This window comes from Dendronephthya gigantea, unplaced genomic scaffold (assembly GCF_004324835.1).
Source record: "Dendronephthya gigantea isolate DGI-Jeju-01 unplaced genomic scaffold, DenGig_1.0 000073F, whole genome shotgun sequence".
Lineage (NCBI taxonomy): Eukaryota > Metazoa > Cnidaria > Anthozoa > Malacalcyonacea > Nephtheidae > Dendronephthya > Dendronephthya gigantea.
Window position 1 is genome coordinate 129,664 of NW_021163083.1, and position 18,145 is coordinate 147,808.

Sequence of the window (18,145 nt, forward strand, 5' to 3'; positions counted from 1 at the left end):
TTTTTCTCTGGTTTTTTCTTCTATTTCTCTAGTTTTTTTTCTCTTGTCTTTTATTTTCTAGTTTTTCTAGTTAGTTTTCTTTTCTCTGTTTTTTTCTATTTCTCTAGTTTTTTTTCTACTTAGTTTTTTCTCTAGTTTTTTTTCTCTAGTTTTTTCTTAATGTTTTTCTCTTGTTTTTTTCTCTAGTTTTTCTAGTTAGTTTTTTCTCTGGTTTTTTCTTCTATTTCTCTAGTTTTTTTTCTACTTAGTTTTTTTCTCCAGTTCTTTTCTTAATGCTTTTCTCTTGTTTTTTTCTCTAGTTTTTCTAGTTAGTTTTTTCTCTGGTTTTTTCTTCTATTTCTCTAGTTTTTTCTTCTCTAGTTTTTTCTTCTATTTCTCTATTTTTTCTTCTATTTCTCTAGTTTTTTTTTCTATTTTCTCTTGTCTTTTATTCTCTAGTTTTTCTCTAGTTTTTCTGGTTAGTTTTCTTTTCTCTGTTTTTTTTCTTCTATTTCTCTAGTTTTTTTCTACTTAGTTTTTTTCCAGTTTTTTCTTAACGTTTTTCTCTTGTTTTTTTCTCTAGTTTTTCTAGTTAGTTTTTTTTCTCTGTTAGTTTTTTCTTCTATTTCTCTAGTTTTTTTTCTCTAGTTTTTCCTTCTTTTCTCTTTTTTCTTCTATTTCTCGAGTTTTTTTTCTATTTCTCTTGTCTTTTATTCTCTAGTTTTTCTCTAGTTTTTCTAGTTAGTTTTCTTTTCTCTGTTTTTTTTCTTCTATTTCTCTAGTTTTTTTCTACTTAGTTTTTTTCTCCAGTGTTTTCTTAACGTTTTTCTCTTGTTTTTTTCTCTAGTTTTTCTAGTTAGTTTTTTTTCTCTGTTTTTTTCTTCTATTTCTCTAGTTTTTTTTCTCTAGTTTTTTCTTCTTTTTCTCTATTTTTTCTTCTATTTCTCTAGTTTTTCTTTCTATTTTCTCTTGTCTTTTATTCTCTAGTTTTTCTGGTTAGTTTTCTTTTCTCCGTTTTTTTTCTTCTATTTCTCTAGTTTTTTTTCTACTTAGTTTTTTTCTCTAGTGTTTTCTTAACGTTTTTCTCTTGTTTTTTTCTCTAGTTTTTCTAGTTAGTTTTTTTTTCTCTGGTTTTTTCTTCTATTTCTCTAGTTTTTTCTTCTCTAGTTTTTTCTTCTATTTCTCTATTTTTTCTTCTATTTCTCTAGTTTTTTTTTCTATTTTCTCTTGTCTTTTATTCTCTAGTTTTTCTCTAGTTTTTCTAGTTAGTTTTCTTTTCTCTGTTTTTTTCTATTTCTCTAGTTTTTTTTCTACTTAGTTTTTTCTCTAGTTTTTTTTCTCTAGTTTTTTCTTAATGTTTTTCTCTTGTTTTTTTCTCTAGTTTTTCTAGTTATTTTTTTTCTCTGGTTTTTTCTTCTATTTCTCTAGTTTTTTTTTCTATTTTTCTACTTAGTTTTTTCTCTTCTTTTTATGTTTTTCTCTAAGTATTTCTAAATTTTTTTGAAAGTTTAAGAAACTTGATTTTTGTCTTGTGGTCTCTGGTTTATTTTCTATTTTTTTCTTCTATTTCTCTAGTTTATCTCCGAGATTTTTTTTACGAAAAAGTATTATGTCTTGGGCTACCTGTGTCAAGCCAGACACAGGTAGCCCAAGACAAAATACATCTTCGTAAAAAAAAATCTTAGAGAATTTCAAAAAAGTGAAAAAAATTAAATTTTTTCACTCTCGAGAAAATCACCCTGTCAAATTTTCGTGAAAAAAAATTAAGGTAAGTAAACATGAGTTTTTTAAAAGCGGGAAATTGTTAATTTTTCCGGCCGACTTTCTTCATTTTCAGGCTTTTTAGAAGACACGTGTTTTTAAAACTCTTTTTTCTTGTGCTTTTCTTTCAATTTTCAGGTACTTTTGAAGGCGATAATTTTTTTTGGTTTTTATATTTCAAATTTTTTCCAATTTACTGTCTTTTGCAAAGGCCGAGAAGTCTTAACTGTTTTAAACATTCCAAATCACACCGAAATTTTTAGGCTAATTTTGTTGCATTGCCAGGAGTTGAAACGTTAGTCCTCGGATTGAGAGACGAACGTCTTAACCATTAGACCACCGCATCATTTGTCGAAAGCTATTGTTCTTTATTTGACCTAATCCTTTTCGATAAAGTTTAAATTAAAGAATAATTTCGGTGGGAAAAATCGAACTTTTCCCATGCAGGATTCGAACCTAGGTTCACAACCTGGTAGCCGGTAGTCTTAACCACTGGGCCACAGCATCATTTATCAATAGTTCTTGTTCTTTATTTACTTAATCCTATTCGAAGAATTTTAAATTAGATAGCAATTTAGGTGGGAAAAATTACACTTACCCTTGCAGGATTCTTAACCACTAGGCCACCGCATAGTGTGTTGATACGTGCCATAAAATAATACATTTCAATACTTGAAGGCAAAATTGACGACTTTTTCAATGTTCAAAAAACCAACCAAATATGATCTAAAATGAAAGATATTAGTCTTCGGAAGCCATTTTTAGCATTTTAAGACAATTGTTGAATAGCTGAAAAAGTCGTGAAAATTGACCAAAATGATAAGAATGGTAAGGGGTAAGCCTTACCATTTTGGTCAATTTTGATGATTTTTCAATGTTCCAAAAATTAACCAAATATGCTCTAAAATGAAAGATATTAGTCTTAGGAAGTTATATTTAGCATTTTAAGACAATTGTTGAATAGTTGAAAAAGTCGTGAAAATTGACCAAAATGGTAAGAATGGTAAGGGGTAAGCCTTACCATTTTGGTCAATTTTGACCATTTTTCAATTTTCCAAAAACTAACCAAATATGCTTTAAAATAAAACATATTAGTCTTAGGAAGCAATTTTTTTGCATTTTAAGACAGTTTTTGAACGGTTGAAAAACTTACCATTTTGGTCAATTTTGACGATTTTTCAAATGTTCCAAAAACCAACCAAATATGCTCTAAAATCAAAGATATTAGTCTTAGGAAGTTATATTTAGCATTTTAAGACAGTTTTTGAACCATTGAAAAAGTCGTCAAAATTGACCAAAATGGTAAGGGGTAAGCCTAGTCTCAAAGAAACAAACTCCTACAAAATACAATACTGTGATTATATAATTCATGCTAATATATGTAATTTATATTTCGAACCCTCGTAACATGACATTAAAATATAAGTTTATTAACCCTGAGGCTTTCAAAATATGGCGGTCAGCGAGGAGTTTTTCCAAAAATTGCATGAAGTTTTACTCTTAATTTTCTCCAAAATTGACAAGATTGTTGATGATACAAGCTTGGAAAAGTTACTAGAAATACTGCATTCTCTTTACAGTCATTTTGACGAAAGAAAAAGAATAGAAAATGTTCTCGTTAAGTATTTCAATCGAATTCAACATGCCGAAAAGATCACACCTGCAACACTTAGTTTTACTCTAAGATTATCGGTCGTTATCACCTGTTCAAGTGAAGGATTTCATGTCTTCTTTTCTCTTGACAATATACTCCAATATTTACTTCGTGAAGTCATAAGAAAACACGAATTCTGGACAGACCCCTGTGTAAGAGATTCGTACTTCAAAGCAGCCATTGGAATAATAAGCACAAATAATGGATTTATTTGGCTACAAAAGTCAGGTAATCGTCATACCCGTTGTCATACTGTTGCTCCTTTACTTCAAAATATGAAGATCAGCTCATCAGCACCTCCCCACAGCCACAAATGCACCCGAACTGCCCAGTTTTGTAGTTTAATCAACATCAATCTGTTTAATCAATCTGTGCATTCCTACAGCACATGGTATTTTAAAAAGCCTGGAAGCGCAAATAATAAACAAACTGTTTGTTTCACATGGTTTGTTTACATATCTTAATCGCATTTATCCTGCCTAATACCAATTCTTCATATTTTAAGGTGTTCTCCAACATGCTATGAACAACTTGGTTGATAGCAGTATATTTGTTGCTGACTCTGCAAGAACATTTATTGCAAAATATATAATTACTCTGCACAAATCCACTACCAACCACAACGACACCCATAATGAAAGTGGTGACGAAGATTCACCAATGCACCATTGCCCCACGCCGGCAAGAAACACATTATTGAAACATTGCGCTACATGTGTCAAGTGCATTGTAAATCATTTCAAAAATATCATTGAAGAAACACCAACTGGATTGATCCGTACAATGCCATATCAAGTGTCTATCGTCCAACTGCTCTTAACATTAATGGAAGAGAATACTGTTACTGCCCAGGAAATTTTGCACCCCTCAGCTATAATGGTATCATGCTTTGAATTGTTCAACCATGCCAATAAAGAAGAGTGTGGTAAACTGACTGATGTAATATTTACCATGCTTACAAACACAAGGTATTTTTCACATTCACATATTTGGCATTCAAATAACAGGGTCTCTGCCCAAGCCCTTGTTTTCTCTCAAATCCCAAGGACATCAGACTATCAAAAGACTGCCAGTCCACATACTGGACCATGCAATTATGCTCACCTTGTTTGGGTATGCATTATTGACTGAAGACTTCAAGCTTTTAGCAATTCGTGTGACTATCCATATTTCATTTAGTTCATGGCAACTTGACTGGCCACTGTTACTTCACCTCAAAGAAGACAAACATTTGTTGAATATATTCTTAGAGTTTATCCTCGTTCTTTGTAAAAGACACTTTGTTTTCTATGCATTTCAACTCGTTCAGGGAATGTTTCATGCAAGAAAATTTATGTAAGTTGCAAACAATTTCAGATTAAAACCGCAATGTAAGTCTTTACCTCTATTCACTTTATTTCAAAACTATACAAGTCTGTAAGCTGCAAATGCACAAATATAACAAGCATTAGTTTAATATCACCTCAACTCAAATTTAGGAAATCCAAAGAATCTGGTTTGTGTTCACTCTTTGTATTACTCACATTTCCTGTCCACGGAACTTTCCACAAGATCGAAGAGACCAACAATGTTGAAGAATGCCAAAGTGCACAAAATGCAGCCAAGGAAATGCTCTTACTTGATTACACAGTATGTCAAACCTTTTTCTATACAGAAACACGTACAACTTGCTTTATAATGCATCTCCTACTTCTTCAATACCTAGCCACACTTTCTTAACGATTATAAATTTCATTTCGCCTGTAAAAATTTCTATTGACATACAATACTAATGTTTACATTGCAGGGTGGTGAAAGCTACAGCACTGTTCCTGTGTTCATAAAAGACATCTTCAAACATGTTACCAGTTTGATTATTGCCCAGTCTTTGACAGTTACAACAGACATCATTCATGATATAGAGGTACAGTGTATATATCTACTACTTCATTACCTAAAGACATTATTCTATGCATTTTTTCAACTCATTCCATATCCCTACAGTTATCTGCCTATTCACCAATGCAAGAGCTTGTTCATAGATGGTGTAAAGATATTGTACACTTTCTTGGTCAACAGTCTGACAATTACTTTGCGAAAAATACATTGACAAGGTTCTTCATCAAAGCCCTTGTTATCTGTCTTGAACGCAACCTTTTCAATGGTTAGTTGAACGCTTTACCTACTTATCACATCACATCACGGCAATATCATCAATCTTATCTTCCATCAACATAATTCTGAAATAAAATCAAAATAAAAATTCATCACTAAAAAGCTATAGTTGTTTACAAACTTAGACGACACCACAAAAGAGGAATGCCACAAGCTGTTCATTAGGCTTCTATCTACTTCACAGGACAACATGGTATGTCTAACAAAGCAATGTGTTACACATTCAACTTCAAAATTATCTGAAAATTGAGCATATTCTATTTGAAAAATTAGCAAATAAATTCTATTATTAACTTTTCTTACCAACTTCACCCAATATATAAACAGATGCAAGAATGAATTCACAGATGACCATTCATAAGATAATAGAATCAGACAGATATCATGCTAACTAATATTCTATCTGAATCGCTAACAATGCAGCATGTCTTTCATAAACTTTATCACGTTTCATAAACTTTTCATGATATTAAATGCATCCAAATTTTCCAGATCCTTGGCAGCTGTTATGAAGGTCTCAAATGGATATATAAGCCACACCAAGCATTTCCCACCTATGTAAATGTTGGAGCATTAAATAATGTGCTTCTTCAACAATGTTCAATCCCATGTTGGGATACCAGGGATTCTGCACTTAATTTCCTTCAATACCTTCTTCAGACATTTGATGGTGAGTTCTTACATAATGAAAACCTCCATAGTTCATTCACTGTCTCAAAACAACATTATGAGTTTCGCTTCAAGTATTTAGACCTAGAAAGAAATTCTCACCATCCCATTTTAGTTTCTAGTTTGCAGGTATTGCTTGACCAAAAGCTGCTCCTTGAATTGTGGAAGTTGATGGAAGATGGTGAAAGTTATGTCAGAGCATCGTCCATTTATCTCCTCCAAGCTATCTCAGCACGTGATGCCATTTGGAAACAATATTGTGACAGCATTTCATTGTCTGAGGTAAAAATACTTTAAAGATCTCATCATACAGTGAGCTTGCCCAGCCCTCATAAGAATGAAAGATGTGCACAAACCACCTCCAGATGCTTATACACCCTCTCTCCTTATAGGAAAAAGTGTTAAATTATATTGTGAATGCTTTTCAAAAAGAAGAAGAATCCTTTCCACGCCGTGCTGTGGTAGATATCTTACGCTTATGGCTTGAAACAGAACACAGCATCATACTGATGTATTTAAAAGACAAATTCACTTCTACAACAGTTGCTAAAGTACTTAACAAAGCTTGTGAAGACTTTGACTGGGAAGTTAAACTTTGTGCATTAAATTTCTGGGAAACAATGCTCAATTACTATTGTGAAAAAATAAACGTTTCTTTGAGCATAGACTACAGTTGGTTTGAGGAGATATGCCTGGTGGTATTGAGTGCCATAACAGACTATGATCAACCGGTCAGAGAAAAAGGTATGGTTATTCTTCAAAGAATAAAGATGGAATATGTTCACCAGTCGCCGCAAGATGAGTTGAATTACCATGGATCACTTGATGATTTGAGAAATTTCACATTACAGATGAAACAACAGAAAAATTACTCTCTTCTACAGACATTACTAGTACTTAATTTAAACGAGCTTGAAGACCAATTTCAGACAAACAGTTTAACTCAAGATCCAGTATCTTTCTTAGAAGACATATTAGCTGCTGCATCAGAAAACCAACACAACTTATTAGACTGTTACTAAATCCTTAGATGAATCCTTAGATTTTGCTGTCCTGTCTAATACTTTATGTATTCCTAACTACTTTCAAAATCAAACTGGTTAAAATGATTTTTTGGGTGCAACAGTTGTTAACAAGATAAACTGAGTCTAGTTTAATAAATTCCACAGCATTTTCAATTGTTTACTGATCACAGCAATCACAACAGGCAGCTAGTCATCCCCAATTTATACAATAACTTTTACTCACTTGATATTGTGTGACGCTGATGTTCACTCCTGAGCCTTGTTCTGTTTCCAAAGTCTGGCCATTTGTAGAAGTTTGAAGTTTGGACGGCCATCTTCGTCATCCGGAAATATATAATCATAATATTCTTCCCAGCCTGCATCCGACTGCAAAAATTGATATAAAACACATATATTAAAAAAGGTTCCTAGAACAAGTTACTTTATTGTGACAGTTCATGATGCCCACACAAAACATCGCAAAAATCGTTATATTTACCCCATCATCTGTTTCGACTTTTCTTCTCTTCTTAACTTTTCGTGGCATCTTCTTTTGAACAAGCTCGAGTGATTCTTCATCACCTGACGTTGTCTTTATAGAATTTTTTATAGAAATTTATATTCATACTTGCTCCAGGTTTCCTACATTAATACATACGATGATAGAAAAGCTAGTAAACGACTTACTTCAAATTGTTTCCATGATTCCAGTAACATAAATCTTTCTTCTTTATCTTCCGCTCTCTTCAGTTCACCGTTAGCACGTTCGTACACATTCCTAGAAAGTAGGAACACAAGTTAAACCTAACTATAAGAAATTGCAAAAAGCATTGTTACCGACATTTTTACAGCCGAATCATGCAAGTGATGTAACCAGAAATCGTGTTAAAAGCGAATTCAAATCGATGCCTCTTACTTTACCCGAGAAAACGTTAACACTGAATACTATAGTTGAAATGATCTACCACCGCCCATTTATGATAAAATTAAAATCATGGTAACAAGAATCTCCAACCAAATTTGTTGCTAAGAAAGTGAAAGTTCTTCAACGACAACATTACCTTGCTTGTTTCACGCGGTCCTCCAGGTCAGTTGTCAATTCAAATTGAGCATAACTTATCCATACCTACAACATGAACAAAGTCAGATCGCATTCAATACATTTACCAAAAACTAATTCAAATTCTTCCATGTCACTGTCAGGAGTATATTCCAACCCCACCCATCACTACACCGTGGCCGAAAGACAGGGTCTGGAGAACCTCTGCTCCTAAAGATCTCAAACATCTTCATACAAAATAAGGACGTTCACGGGAAATGATAGAGTGCCTTGACGAAGCCAAGCTTGTCTTTCCAGAATCCAAAGGAGACGGTAGACAGAGAATGTGATCGCTATTTCAGGCATCACCACCGTTGAAAATTCACTGACAACAGAAAACGTTCTCCTGAGTGCAAAACCATTCCTACAAACCCACAGCTTAATTTCGCACGGAAAACGCCGCTTCCCCAGAAAATAAAACAGTAATATGACAACAGGGACCAAACAAGGAAACAAGTCACAACTTAAAGCAGTTCCTACCTTCACATGTTGTGTCCTCTCCAGCAGTCGTTCGTAAAGGTCTCTCGTTTTCTGAAACTCTTCTTGACCAATCTCAAAATCAATGTACGCCTTCCACAACACCTTTAAAACAAAAAAACTCTGTCAGTCTAATATCGCTTACTGGCATTGAGAGGGAGGAGCACTCAATAAACTGAAAACAGCCCCGTCACTATGTGTCAAACACATGGACATTGCGTAGCCTTCATGATGTGACAAGTACCTCAGACGCTGTGTGGCTTCGTAGAACGAAAATTTAAACATGTAACAAAATAAACGAAGGTCTAGTGAATTAAGAATTTTAGATTTTTAGATGCAATTTTTCAGATAACAAATATTGATTCAACGACAAAATGCTTTCCTTTTGTGCAAATTAAACGTACTTCCTGCAGAGTTCCAAGAAAACACTGTAGGAAACTTCTCCTACCGCTAAAAACTCAGGCCTCGTTGTCAAGTCTCATTCCAGTCGATAGAAGATTGACACTTTTAATGCATATTTTTTATCCTACATATAAATTTCGTTTTAAACATGCTTCACGCTTAACCTAGAAGACCTGTTCTCATCAGTCAACTCTCTCTCTAGAGAACTGCTGAACACGTCACAATCGACTTCTTTCTTTCCAAAGTTCCTTTTTTACATGTCTGTTAGCATCATATAAAGGTTTGTTCTAGTAGACTGTATAATAAAGCGATACACAGTGTCCTTTAACAGCTTCCATCAGCTATTGCTGGAACAGATCCATGCTCAACAACAGGGCAACGTTTCTTTGTTTTCAACACTGGAATCCGACGTGGTAATCGTTTTCTCCAAAACAGAATCACGCAATTGAACGACGAATTTAAGGTGGCTAACGTCGCCGCCCAGAGACGAAACGGTGTCCCAAAATCTTCATTACCCGTCACACTTGAGGCAGCGAACCTCAGTCCTGTGTATACATTCATCGGAGTGGTACACAAGAGGAAACACGCGATCACCAAGATACATGTGGAGTTTTTCTTCAAATCCGGCACAGGTATTGTGCCATCGGGCGCAGTTTGCCGTATTTTCTTGCCAATGGCAAAAATTCTGTAGTTCATGAAGCACATCAGGAACAAAATTACAAAGTTAATGGTTACTATGACCATGTACATTACATCGTCGCTGTGAGGAAGGTGACGAAGAGACGGCAAAAAACCTAGAACCAGCTGCAAGATGACCATTAACACAACCAGCCGCTTCTTGGATAATGAAGCGTGATGCAAAAATGGATGTGCAATTGCGACGTAACGATCGATATTCATGGCTAACAATGCACCAAACGCGAAGCCTTGGAAAATTACGCGAGCCTCTCTTACCATCGTTAGCGTAGGTCCAGTAGTTTTGTAATCAAAACCCCAAGCAAAGGTTCGCAATATCAACACTGGATGGCCAACCATTATTACAGGCAAATCGAAGCAAGATAAAAGAAGAATCATGAAATGACACGTTCCTCGACGAAGCTCGTTGGATCGCGCCAGAATGATGATCACCGATAGATTGAGAAGAGTTCCAGCGACCGTAAATACTCCATTTACAGCACACAAACATATCACATTTATCAACCTAAACAACTCCATGTCATCTTTGCGACTGCTTTTGTGAACTGCGATAGAATTTATTAAAAACTTCGCACGAAAAGGCAAAACCATCTGGTCAAGAAAATGTCAATTAGATCCTAAAAATACCGTGGGCGTTTTCAATGACCTAGCCTTAATCGATGTTTATTAAATTACGCACAAATTCAGCTCCATAAATTGCATGACATTGACATTGTTTTTTAATCTGATTATTCAGAGTCGCAAAACAGAGGCGGTGATCAATCGTTAGACATTCTAATGCATTTTGACTTTCATAGCTTTGAAGACAATGAAAAGACGTGGGACTTCCTAGCATAGTTTTGAAGCAATAATGAAATTACGTGAGGTCGCTAAAGAAACGTAATTGACTTCAACAATCGAAAACGTAATGATATCACTCCGGCTACTCGGATCCAAAAAGATTATTTTTTTATTCTTACCTCCGGCATATCCAATAAAGTCTGTCCCACAGCCAACTCGAAAATTGCTCTTGCTCTTTCAACATCCCCAAGAATCGTTTCCAGCTCTGCATACTGCAACAAAATTAAAAATTGTCAAACGTAGTTGTCCCATCGTTGACTATAGTAAAAAAATACGTCTACTTTCATGTAATTCTCTCCATAAACGCCAAACGCAATTTAGACCTTTTCAGCTTGTATGCAAATTAACACATGGTCTGAAATAGATAAGTTCCAATATAACCAGGGAGCAGCGTGGCAGCGTCTTCAAACAACTTAGCATCAAATGTGGTATAAACAAACTGCCTAAAATAGACAAAACACTTCTCTCTATTTTAGGCAGCTGTTATACCACATTTGATGCTATATGGTCTGAAATGGTTAAGTTTTATTGCCTATTCCATCATCACAACATCCGAAATGGGTAGATTTGCATAAGCAAGCTAAAATGGTCTGTTCCAACTCCCTGTGGAGGAACTCTGCAATCATATCTCATCCAGTGGCCCTAGCTGACTTATGAAAAAAGCAATCAAATATCTCCCATCCACATATTTTATGACAACTTTTCCCAGTCCCATGTACTAGGTATATTACCCATCTATCATTGGGACAGTATTCTGAACATATAGATCAACTACAGGTGTACTCGATATTTTGAAATTGAAAATAATATTTCTCATAAATAGCTACCTTAATCCACGTTGTGCAATTTGACGAATTGAACTCCAAAAACTTTTCATACAGCTTTCGACATCTGTCAAATTCTCGTAACTAAAAAAAAACACCATACTTGTACAAAATACATAGAAACTCTCTTTGTAAATAATACCAAACACTACAACACAATATTCACCTGAAGTTCCAAGCCAATGTACTCTCGAAATAACTTGTCTTTCGGGCATTTCCCTATAGCAGTACCCTGTGGTAAAAAACAAAATACAATTGGTATAACGTGCCGAGAAAACGTCCTTGGTTTGACCAAAATCCCTGCATCTGTGAGGTAAACATCCAACGGACATACTCAACCCTACTTTCCTGTATGGAAACAGAAAGGAACTCAAGAGAGAATAAAACAAGTCAACCCCGGAACGCATTTATTTACGGACGAATTCCCGCGGAAAAGTCCTTTCCTAATGGACGCAAAGTACCATCATAGTATCGCTGCGCTGAAATAATTTAATTCCCAAATATTATGCTCACCAAGGCTTTTCTTGCATTCATTAACTCCAGCTGACGAATTTCAAACTGTGCGTACAAAAGCCAGATCTTAGCGAAGGTAAACTAGAGAAGAAAAACAAGCCTCAAACTTTCCACTCTGTCTACATCAATCACAACTATTGTACTCGAATTCTCAATGCAAAGATGATAGTTCAACAAATTGTTTTTAAGATTCGTGAATAGTCCAATCTGCATTTCAACACAATGTCCAATATTAATAATCACATTACGTCCTATTTCCACAAACCTTTTTATGAGGAATGATATCCAGACATGCTTTGTACACCTGTCTTGTCCTCTCCATATCCTGAAGGAAAAACAGCAATATAAGCCCTGTACAAGGTGTATTCCACAAGAAATATCCCGTCCAGCAGCTAACATGAGTCATAGTGCACAACCTAAATGCAAGTCACAATAATTGGCCCGTGGTATTGGAAAATAGTCACTCTTTTCATAGCTAGATCTCAAAAGCGACGCTTTGGAGCAAGTTGGCTATAATAAGCATCTAGTCTAAATGTTTCCTTTATTATTATTTATTATTATTATTACAACACAAATCTCGTTACAATATTTCAATTTTTATTTCACTTCATGCTAATTTACCCTACTAATTAAAGGTCCTATCGAGGCATTCATGTTTAAAAACTTATGCATTATTATATCTATGCAATACAAAATTAAAATTACTGTACCTTTGCCATCAACTCTTCATACAAGGCGTAATTTATCCACAGATAAATGTAACGTCTCCATAATCTTTTCTCCTGTGTGTAGACAACAGTTTTATTTGGAATAAAACAATAGAAAGATAAATCATATTTGAACCTCTTCTCCCACAGATGGTGAGAATAAAACTGGAATTAAATTGATGGATAAATGTTCCTTGAAATCTTGGCTGTTTTATAAGATTACATTTTGTTTAGTTAAATACTAGGTGATTAACAAATACATAAAGTCTCCCACTAACAGTGTAGTTAACAGCTAACACCCCTTGAAAGAACTTTTGTTGACAAAAACATAAGAAATAGCTTTAATTGACAAGTCAAAACCATCAAATTCTCTACTTACACATGAGGCTAGAAAGTGTGTGTATCCCCAAGTAACCCCATCCCCATAATCATGTATTACCACCGTACCTGAGATGGAGGTATGTTGGATATAGCACGCTCATATGTCTCCCTCACAGCATCTGGTGTTGATTCATTTTCCATAAGACGGATATAATCAAACCATGCATCATAGTTGTTAGGATTCACTTTAATTTCCTGGAAACAAAAGAGAATTTTTAAAATTGCTGTGAAATATCACGTATTGTGGAAAAGATGTTTAAACAATGACTCTACACAAGACATGACAATACTGTACCTCTTCGTATTGAAATTTTCTCTTGGAAACAATGACATCTTCTATGCCACCTTTATCGCCAAATCTTTTCTCATGTTGGGTGTAAAATTTATATAGATCCTGACATTGTTCTTTGGGTAAATGATCCAAAGCGTATTTACAGATAACCCTCACTCTGTCGTGCTGGATAAAAAAAAGAAGTTAAATTTTAGTAAAAGAAAAATAAACTAAAAACTACCTGTTCACATTTACTTCCCCTATGAGAAACAAAGCTTGATTATACAATTATAATTGAGAAGGCACAAGTATAAATATAATCTGGAAATAACTAATCTCAATCACTTCTTTTACCTCCTTACAAGCCTCCTCAAATCTTGCAAATGCCACAAATATTTTTTCATCCATGTTTTCCTCCCCATAGAACTCAACTGCTCTCTCAAACACGTCACGAGACTTCACTACAAACATATCAGACAACACTCAGTAAAATGATCAAAGCTAGTGTTTTGGATTACCATGTTGCAGAAATGTTGGGCTATATGTATATATAAAAGCATTTCAAATTATATTATGCCAAGTACCTATATTTCCATGTTTTTCCTCAAACTTTGCATACTTTATCCAATTCTTCACCTCAGGATGGACGAGAACAAATCGTTCATAAATACTGCGAGCTCTCTCAAACTCTTTGAAGCGAAGTTCAAGATTGATGTAAGAATGCCAGGCTTGTTCCTCTGGCTCCCAATTCATCCATCTTTCAAACACTTGTCGAGCACCAGCAATATTACCAAGCATTTCCTCCATGTATGTGTATTTATACCTGAGTGAATAAAAAAAAGACAATGAACAGTTTTACATTTCTGTTAAACTGTCTAAACATATATGTTTAAATGCATTATTTAATATATCACAGCTTCTTCTTATTAGTCAGCTTGTCTAAAGGTCTAATTGTGGATTTGCTACCCATATTCATATCAACAGACAATTAAACATCTATCACAAGTGAATTAATTTGTTCAAAAAATGGTTTTGGACATTTTGACAGAGGCACTGTTGCTTTGTTGTTATCTTAAAATCTTAAATCTTACAATTAAAATCTCCTAGGAAAAAAATTGTTTGGTAGAACTAGATTAATGCAAAATGCGACCACGCTCAACAACAGAGTACCTACCAGAATTGATTACATCTAGGCAAGATGGTCACAGCCCTATCCCAGATATTACGAGCATGATTCACTTGACGGTGCCTGAGAATGTAAAAAGGTAAATGTTCACAAGTGATAATCACAACTATGTCATTGATGGTAATGAATTGACAGCAGTCGAAAGCTTACTTCATTTCCATTTCAGCATATTTCAGCCAGATTGGAATGCATCGATGATCAACATCAATACCACGTTCGTATACAGACCTTGCCCTGGAATAAAAATCACATCATTTTTATTGGGGGCTGAAATTAATGTACCAACAGCCTTCATCTCTAACATATGGTGCAATTAACTGTCCATTTACTTAATCTTACCTATCAATTTCATTCTGACTTTCCTCCCATTGTGCATACTTAATCCAGTTTGGCATCAACGACCGATTTTTTCTGATATTATCCTCAAATGCCTAAAAAAAGAACATTTTTCCCCATTTAATGACCAAGCAGGTTACACCACCATTTTTCTCTTTTGTTGTGTACACATGTATACCTTTCTTTTCCGAAGCTTGTATTCTTTAAGTTCCTCTGGATCAGATATTTTCTGCTTTGGGGGCTAAATAACGACAGTTAAATCATCATTAACCAGTTGGGCAGTGCAAGGAAAATGGCAAAATGTGGGCAACCGTAACAATGTTAAGAAATTGTATCCAATTTCAGTTACTTACAGGTGGCACTACTTCAAGCTGCCGTTCTTTGGCTTCCCTTAAAAGTTGTTCGGCAGTAATTTGAACATGAGCTGGTGCCTTGTTCTTCACCTAGACAAATTTAAAGTGGTATTGGAGAGAAGAATTAACAAACAGAAAGACATCTATTATATAATTTTACATGGTGTAATAGGTTGCAAAAATGATTCTCTAACAGTGGTTTTTAAATAATTTGAGCAACAAAAATACTAGCAATGGTAAATACGTCCATGTGATCCTACATAACCATATTAATATACTGCAATTATTTATAGGTAACCAGTCTCTAAACAGTTATTTCTTTAGTATATCTATTGCTTTGCCTACCTTTGCAACCTTTGGTACTCTTGAGGTCTGTTTTGCTGCTGACTCGGCCATTTTGCTTCTTTTTATCAAACAAAATCAAAGTTTTTACTTATTTAAAATAATAAATCTCTAGAAAAGAAACGTCCGATCGTCCATATTTGAACACTCAATCCTATATGAAAGCGGCATGACAGGAAACGCCATGTTAGATAAATAATAATAGTAATAATAATTTGATCACTATAATGCTTTATTTACATGATCAAGAGCGCAGCACAGTATCAAATATATGTTAACTTTGAAAATAAACAAGATGCATGAATGTAAAATAAGTTATGTTAAAAAAGAGTTTTGACGCTGACATTATCGTAAGGTGAAGTCTCTCCCGCGGTGAATGATAATGAGCATACTTGTTTATCACAAGCTGTGTTTTGGAAACAAGCAAGGTTTTTTTAATTCCAGAAATTGTTGCACGCAAACTCTACAAGTCGCACGCGCCACCGTGTAACAAGAGCGCAAAGTGCGCATACTTTCCGAATTCACTAAACTTTATGGTGCTCCATGACTATTTTGCAGATTTTGGGATGAGTGCTCACTACATCTAATGATAAGGATGTGCTCTGTTATCATTCAAGAATGTGTTCAAAACTTTTTGCGCACTGCATTACATTAAAAGCTTTTACCTCCTAGACAAACATAAACACGCCGACAAGGGTGTCAAAATTTAGCTTGGCAAACTGGCGGCAATCTTCGAGTACCCCCCTTAACTATAATCGTACACAATCCGTCTATAAGTGTCAATATTTCCAGCGATAGGAGTCATGTTTTATAAAAATACAGCCATTCCAAACATCCTTTTTTGGTCATCACAAGAAAGGGCAAGGTCTTGAGATACATTCAACCCTTTATTATCATAAATACCTCGCTAACACAAATAAAGAATTATAAAGATTACGCAAACTAAAACTGCTAAAAAGATTACTTTGCAGACATTATAAATCGAAAAAACAAACTTATTTACAGCCAGGCACGCGAAATCAATTTCAACGCTGCATATGCTTGAATTGCTGGACCCAAAACGAAGTAGTAAACCCAAATTCTTTCAACAGATGTAAAGTATATATGGACATTATCTTCCCATCATGATATCAAATGTAAGTCTATCATTTAATACAAACAAAAGATTGTCAGTTCTATGCGGCATAGAAAGCCCGTGTAAATCCGCCCCCGACAACTGCAATGTTAGTAGTTTTGCGTACGACTGAGGTGAGGTAACAAAAGGAAGTCGTCTAACTATGATTGAAGTCTTTAAAATAATCCCTAAATAGAAACGCTTTGAGATGAAACAAATCAGAACAAGTACTTCCGCAAATTTGCATGCGATCCGCGTATCACGTTGCCTCAATGATATATTGAACTGTCAATTGATTGCATGAAACAGGGTGAAACTCTATGCAAGGGTGTACCACCCCGTCCTATTTTTTAAAAATCTCTTTTTGTCAAGGAAGATGATATGATTTGAAAACTATAAATATACGGAATACTATAATCTTTCAATCTTTAAAACTACGCAGAATGTCAACTTTTAAGTAGGTGTTCTGCTCTAAGATAAAGGGGGTATATTCCCCCTTCTGCATTCACCCATGATATTAAAGAACAGTATACGGCATTTCCTACAGAATCAATGTAAACCGCCTCAAATGCAGCGAAACTAACTTCAGGCTAAGAAAGTTCCTGTTGAAAAACGGTTCGTGCATTTTAGAACTGAAACTATATTTGAAAGATAAGATTAATTTCACGTTGACACGTGATTATTACTGCTGACACGCACCCACTTGAACTGAGAGCATATAAACGGACTGGTAGCTCTCTAATCCGAAATGTGAAGTCAACTGATTTCATTGAAGACTGCTTGCAATGGAGCAATCACGCGAAAGGAGCTCTGTAACCGAATTTTCCATCACCAATATACTGCACGACTGCAAGAGACCTACGACAACAAGTGGAGACACCACAGTCACTTACATACATGATATTCGTGGAATCCCTGCTCAAAATCATACAAGGTCACCGCTTTGGATCGCTCAAAACAATCACGAGCCAAAAAACTGCGTCACAGCTGGAAAGCAAACATCGTTTGTACATTATGGACTTGTTCCAAGCCGAGAACTAAACACAGGTTAATTGAAACCCACAATTTGTAGTACTACGAGCTGCGCAATACACATTTTAATGCATGTTCTCGCTGACGCCATACCTGAAAACGTCTTGAATAAAATGCGCCCCTATCAATATAAAAAATATTTCACAGACAGATCAAATCAAAATTTGAATATTTTTCAAATTGCATTTATCAGATCTAAAAGGTTTTTGCGTCAAAAACTATTGATGATCATCAGATGGTCTTCGGACCACCACGTTTGAGATATCTTTTTCAGGCTGCTTGGATGCGTTTGAGATTTCTTCCACGATAATTCACACACAAATTAGCATGAATCCCGAGCATACAAATAGT

General features: G+C 35.0%; 2 protein-coding genes across 2 annotated transcripts; one reads left to right on the top strand and one right to left on the bottom strand.

Moving 5' to 3' along the window:
* Positions 1-3,099: 3,099 nt before the first annotated feature.
* LOC114531616 lies at positions 3,100-7,395 on the top strand. The gene is made up of 10 exons (XM_028553232.1): positions 3,100-3,622; positions 3,900-4,362; positions 4,574-4,729; positions 4,873-5,023; positions 5,181-5,297; positions 5,378-5,537; positions 5,674-5,741; positions 6,041-6,218; positions 6,333-6,499; positions 6,610-7,395. The coding sequence occupies exons 1-10, from the start codon at positions 3,193-3,195 to the stop codon at positions 7,237-7,239; spliced, it is 2,520 nt and encodes an 839-aa protein (XP_028409033.1). The 5' UTR covers positions 3,100-3,192; the 3' UTR covers positions 7,240-7,395.
* On the bottom strand, positions 5,531-17,526 carry LOC114531618 (crooked neck-like protein 1). Its single transcript, XM_028553234.1, has 22 exons — positions 15,652-17,526; positions 15,307-15,396; positions 15,132-15,194; positions 14,957-15,048; positions 14,768-14,851; positions 14,606-14,680; positions 14,016-14,254; positions 13,786-13,892; positions 13,456-13,617; positions 13,227-13,355; positions 12,783-12,854; positions 12,338-12,397; positions 12,073-12,153; positions 11,726-11,791; positions 11,563-11,643; positions 10,855-10,947; positions 8,801-8,902; positions 8,283-8,347; positions 7,909-7,999; positions 7,721-7,813; positions 7,466-7,608; positions 5,531-5,613 (listed from the first exon to the last, which is right to left on the bottom strand). Exons 1-21 carry the CDS (start codon positions 15,700-15,702, stop codon positions 7,489-7,491), a joined length of 2,016 nt encoding a protein of 671 aa, XP_028409035.1. The 5' UTR covers positions 15,703-17,526; the 3' UTR covers positions 5,531-5,613; positions 7,466-7,488.
* Positions 17,527-18,145: the final 619 nt, after the last annotated feature.